The sequence below is a fragment of the Giraffa tippelskirchi genome, chromosome 10 (genome assembly GCF_054371585.1).
Source record: "Giraffa tippelskirchi isolate mGirTip1 chromosome 10, T2T-mGirTip1v1.2.pri, whole genome shotgun sequence".
In the NCBI taxonomy this organism is placed as follows: Eukaryota; Metazoa; Chordata; class Mammalia; order Artiodactyla; family Giraffidae; genus Giraffa; species Giraffa tippelskirchi.
Genome location: NC_137284.1, coordinates 77,122,327 through 77,128,326, shown reverse-complemented (window position 1 = coordinate 77,128,326; position 6,000 = coordinate 77,122,327). Strand labels below are relative to the sequence as shown.

The window sequence follows — 6,000 nt, the reverse complement described above, 5'->3', positions numbered from 1 at the left end:
GCTTAAAAATATTTAAGTAAAAAATGTACCTAAATCAAATTTTAATTTCCATAAATGTCTAGAGCAATGGCTACAAATTAACATGAAATTCGAATTGGTGTTCTTTGGTGATATGTTCAGAGACGTGGTGATCATATCTTAATACTAGGAATTATGAAGAGTTGCCAATACATTTTCTAGTGAGAACATTACTTTCCAGTGTTCATCGTTATAAGAAGGTTGATAGTTAAAACAATTTATTGCTGCTTTATAGTATACATAATTAAATGAAGAAACATGTTAAACTCAAGGGAATTTTTAATAGGTTACTTGCAATTGTTATTGCAGGCAACAACTTGTACATGATTTTATTTCCAAATCCACAAAAAACAAATTTTATACAAATCAGCACTGTAAAAATGTCAATTACAGCCCCAGAGGCTTTGCTGGCAGAATAATTGTCTAAATTCTAGGATATGGGAAACAAGTTCTTTTCTGGATTCATCTTTTTTTTTTCATTTTTTTTTTTTTTTACAAAAAAAAAAAAATTTACAAGTGAAATGTTACTACAAAACTTTTTATAAGGAATTTTTGCAAAACATTTACATTTTACCATCAACTATTTCTGTTTTAAAATCATTATGTAGATTTAATACCCTATGCTGCACATCAATTTATGTGGGATGACAACTTAGTGACATGCATAAAAAAACACCACAAGGCATTAAAATGAAGACTTAAATACAAATATTGTTGCAATAAAACAGTTATAAAATTGAAAAATAGGACCTAAACATCATGCTTATCTAAGTTTGACAAATTAACTTTTTCTCCTAGATTACACACTTTTATTACTGCTCTCATGAGAGTGATAAATAATGACTTAACATCAAGTTCTAATGTAATCAGCAACACATACACAAAACTAACCAAAGAAAGTATACTGTAAGAAAAAACTATTCTAACACTGGAGTTCTACCATGATAAATACATAGCTTTGCACTGATAATTACAATAAAGAAAAGTTTTATAACAGTGGCAAAGGGAATGAACAGTGAAATGTCATTAAACAAGACTCTACTGCACATCTGTGCCCTATTACTTATAACAGCTATATCCCACTGAGTCAAATAAAGGACATTGAAATTTACGATTCTTATAAGACAGAAGAGTGGATTCAGAATGGTTTGCAGAACAGACTGTCAAAATATTTCTAATTTCAGTGGTGAAATGTGCACCTGCTAACACAAATTAATATATTTTATATGCTATAAAGCTATCCAGATTCAGTTTGTTAAATTTATAATAGGCCTCATTGTTGATTAAAAAATAACTTCCATTTCTGAGGCGCATACATAGGTATGCATTAAAAATGGTTCATAGAATAATGGTGCAGAGAGCTCACACTCAGTATTAACAACAACAAAAAGTGTCACTCTGAGGAAACATGATTCAAACATTAGGAAAGTTTCTTTGCATAAAAAAATTTATAGCACTGATTGTGTAGCATAATGATAGATAAAATATATATTTGATGTTTCAGCTCCTATATAATAAAATTAAAATTAACACTACCAAATGCTCCTCTGTACCAAACAAAACAACAAACTGATTCTGATGTTTTAAAGCCAGATACATCAGTTGTTAAGAGTACATTAAATAAAATATACAAAACAATTTACAAAATCCAACTAAAATTTAAAGACTTTGTTACAAGTCTACAAAAGCTTTAAGAAACTTGAAATTTATAACCACAGTGTAAAAATTTTTTTTTCCTTTAATCTCAAAGCTTTTTTATACAAACTGAAAGCACAAAAGACCTTCAGTTTTATATAACGCTACAAAGGGCTGGCCTAAAGTGTACATAGTGTAAACAGTGATCATTACAGTATTTCTCCTTCATCAAAAATACAAGAAACATCACAATTTCTGAAGAGAATTCGCATGAGTAGTACTTTTCCTGAAATAATAGAGAATGTACAAGAAAATAACATACACCTATACTCAAACAGTCCCCAAACTAATGGTGTTCATTAACCAAGTAGTTAAAAAACTTCAGTTTTCAAATGGTGAATTTCAATTGCATTATAATTCACCATAAATATATTTTTAAATATGAAATATCTTACTAATATTTAAGCTACTGGCATACTCCAAATTTTTTTATATGAAACTTTTGGCCATCTTTCCTATTAGATCCTTGTACAAACAATGAAATACATTTATTTCTTTAATCACTTATAACTGACTGATACTTTTAAAAAATACTTTTTGTTTCATAGCATCACATCTGTTATACATTTGTTAGGATGTCTTCTTAAGGAAAATTCAGTTACTGGCATAACATAAAGACATTACTGTGTTATAAATTCTTAATCAGCCTCTAAAACAGTGCTAGAAATAAAATGGGATTGGCTAATTTTTAGCAAAGAGAAAAACAGAAATTATAATGTAGTTAAAAGATAATTTTCTGCTGGCCTTAAACAAAGTGTGATAATTCTTTCTTTGGCTACCAAGTCAAAGCATAAAGAATTTTGCACATTGTCAATGTAACTCATATTTACAGAATATGAAACTATAGGATGATTTAAACTCTATGCAAATATTTCCAATATAAACATTTAAAACAAACTTTGTGGTTCAACCTAGTGTTAGGAATATAATCAATCCTAACTTCAAAACCATACCTGTTAAGTTGCCTCATTTTATTTTTCTGAAGCTATTATGAGTTTTGTTTTAACCATTTCCCACCCAGTATTTTCCTACGGTTTCAATCTAAAATTTAACCTAAGGTTTAGCTCTAAGTTCCTCTTGTGTCTCCAAATGGAGAAAGTAATTGGATTTCACTGATTGTCTGCATACGCACTACTACAATGTAGTGGTAATAAAGATCTGAGATGCCTCTCAGATTATGTTTTTGGAACTTACCTAATTTAACTGTTGAAGAATTTCTAATATTTAGAAAAGACGGCCAAAACTATTTTCAACTGATTTTCCAAAAATCAAGCTAAGGAAATGAAGTATTATCTCTTATCATCAGTTAACTATCTGTTTTCCATGATCTTGGGGGAAAAAAATCCACATAAATATTACTGACTGAATTTATAACAAAGTACTTTCAAAGAAGACAAGTCCAATTAAGGTCCAGTCTGCAAACTACTGAGGTCTGTCTTTTTAAACATGTTAACACATGATGTTAAGAGAGGGGAAGATTCAGTTTAAAGATCTATGGGATATATCTCCAAATAACTACAACGTACATAATATGGAGGAAATACTTTTCTATCTGTTTCCAGTATATCAGTTTGCTTTTGTATTTTAAAAAATTCAACACTTCATGTGCTGACCCAAAATCTTGGAATACTTAAAGAAGCCAAGAATGAAAACATGATTTCCTACTCTGTAATCCACTTGACCAGCCCATTTCCAGATTTTCAAAGGTGTGTAAACTTAAGTGCAGCACTAGAGGTCTCTATTATAAATAACTTCAGAATTCTTCCATGTTGGTTGAAACATTGGGAGTTGCTGGGTTTGAATCTTGAGAAATGGCTGCAACTGTGACAATTCTTGGGGAGCCAAGCACCTCTGTAACAGATGAGTCCAGTTCTCCGGAGGTAACAATGGCAAGAGCTGTCCCACCACCTTTTTTATTCTGGTGCGTTTTGACATGTTTGGAGAGATGATCACTCCGCATAAATCTTTTAGAACATTCCGGACATTCAAATCTCTTTTCGCCTAAACAGAAAAATAGTAAATAAACAGCAATTCACTTTATCTAAATGAAAATATCATTTAAAATAATTTCTCTCCTGGTCATATTACACTTTTAACTTTTCAACAGTTGCAAAATACTTTGTTTCTATTTCAAAATGCCACCAAACAAACAGTGCAGTATAGGAGAAAGACCACGTGACTGGGAATAAAAGAACTGTGTTAAAGTCCTGATTCTGCTAAGAACTGAAAATAAAACTGTTTCCTCAGTTTCTCTATCTACAAAATAAGAAGGTTTCTAACAGATGATCTCAAAAGTCTCGTCCAGTTATAACTCTGCATAATATCAAGGCTCATATCCACTCTTCCTTAAAAACTATTGTCAAAGTTTTGGACATAATGCCCAGAGGCAGGAAATGCCTTGAAACTACTGCAAATAAAATCAGTTAAAAATTTTACAGTGTACTTAGTTCCTTTACAAGGTAAAAAATGAGAGTGGGACAAACACTACATTTCAAATTTAATACAGTTTTTAGATCTTGCAGAATTGGACTGTTAGGTTCTGGTAGACACTTCAGTTCAGTTCAGTCGCTCAGTCGTGTCCGACTCTCTGCGACCCCATGAATTGCAGCACGCCAGGCCTCTCTGTCCATCACCAACTCCCGGAGTTTACCCAAACCCATGTTCATTGAGTCGGTGATGCCATCCAACCATCTCATCCTCTGTCGTCCCCTTCTCCTCCCGCCCCCAATCCTACCCAGCATTAGGGTCTTTTCCAATGAGTCAACCCTTCGCATGAGGTGGCCGAAGTATTGGAGCTTCAGCTTCAACATCAGACCTTCCAATGAACACCCAGGATTGATCTCTTTTAGGATGGATTGATTGGATCTCCTTGCAGTCCAAGAAACTCTCAAGAGTCTTCTCCAACACCACAGTTCAAAAGCATCAATTCTGCGGCGCTCAGCTTTCTTCACCGTCCAACTCTCACATCCATACATGACCACTGGAAAAACCATAGTCTTGACTAGACGGACTTTTGTTGGCAAAGTAATGTCTCTGCTTTTAAACATGCTATCTAGGTTGGCCATAACCTTCCTTCCAAGTAGTAAGCGTCTTTTAATTTCATGGCTGCAGTCACCATCAGCAGTGATTCTGGAGCCCAAAAAAGTAAAGTCTGACACTGTTTCCACTGTTTCCCCATCTATTTCCCATGGAGTGATGGGACCAGATGCCATGATCTTAGTTTTCTGAACGTTGAGCTTGAAGCCAACTTTTTCATTCTCCTCCTTCACCTTCATCAAGAGGCTCTTTAGTTCTTCTTCACTTTCTGCCATAAGGGTGGTGTCATCCGCATATCTGAGGTTATTGATATTTCTCCCGGCAATCTTGATTCCAGCTTGTGTTTCTTCCAGCCCAGCGTTTCTCATGATGTACTCTGCATATAAGTTAAATAAGCAGGGTGACAATATATAGCCTTGACGTACTCCTTTTCCTATTTGGAACCAGTCTGTTGTGAGTGATCCTTAAATATTATAGAACTATATTATAGTTCTATTGGAAGTAACTACTATAAAGAAAGCTGAGTGCAGAAGAATTGATGCTTCTGGACTGTGGTGTTGGAGAAGACTCTTGAGAGTCCCTTGGACTGCAAGGAGATCCAACCAGTCTATCCTAAAGGAGATCAGTCCTGGGTGTTCATTGGAAGGACTGATGTTGAAGCTGAAACTCCAATACTTTGGCTACCTCATGCGAAGAGTTGACTCATTTGAAAAGACCCTGATGCTGGGAAAGATTGAGGGCAGGAGGGGAAGGGGACGACAGAGGATGAGATGGTAGGATGGCATCACTGAAACAATGGACATGGGTTTGGGTAGGCTCCAGGAGTTGGTTATGGACAAGGAGGCCTGGCATGCTGTAGTTCATGGGGTCGCAAAGAGTTGGACACAACTGAGCAACTGAACTGAACTTCTGTATTTTAGAAAAAAAAGATTTCATTTTTATGTATAATAGGCAGGGGCACATAAAAATTTAGTTAATTGATATATCATCACATTTATAATGGATAAACTATTAGCTTTATTTCTCTCCATAAAATTATTAGTGGAAAGAAGCACTATTTTCCCAGTCTGATAGTAGAACTTAAGAAAATAAGAAAATTCAATTTGGCTGACTTCTTTTACCTGGCCCTGCTTTTGACTGACCAATAGAAAAATTTATAGGTTCATGTGTCAGATATTATCCTCTCTTCTTGATGTGTTTGCTTTTATTTAAAAAAGAATTGCATGTGATTCACTGAAATTTCCTTTTTCT

General features: G+C 34.1%; 1 protein-coding gene across 3 annotated transcripts in view; it reads right to left on the bottom strand.

Annotated features, from left to right (window-relative positions):
- Nucleotides 1–279: 279 nt before the first annotated feature.
- Nucleotides 280–6,000, bottom strand: part of SP4 (Sp4 transcription factor) — an 81,379-nt gene continuing 75,658 nt past the window's right edge. For all 3 annotated transcript variants that reach the window (XM_081536389.1, XM_081536390.1, XM_081536391.1), the window contains one exon: nt 280–3,714. In XM_081536389.1, the coding sequence (XP_081392515.1) occupies nt 3,467–3,714 (248 nt within the window). In that variant the 3' untranslated portion in view covers nt 280–3,466. The remainder of the gene's footprint in view (nt 3,715–6,000) is intronic.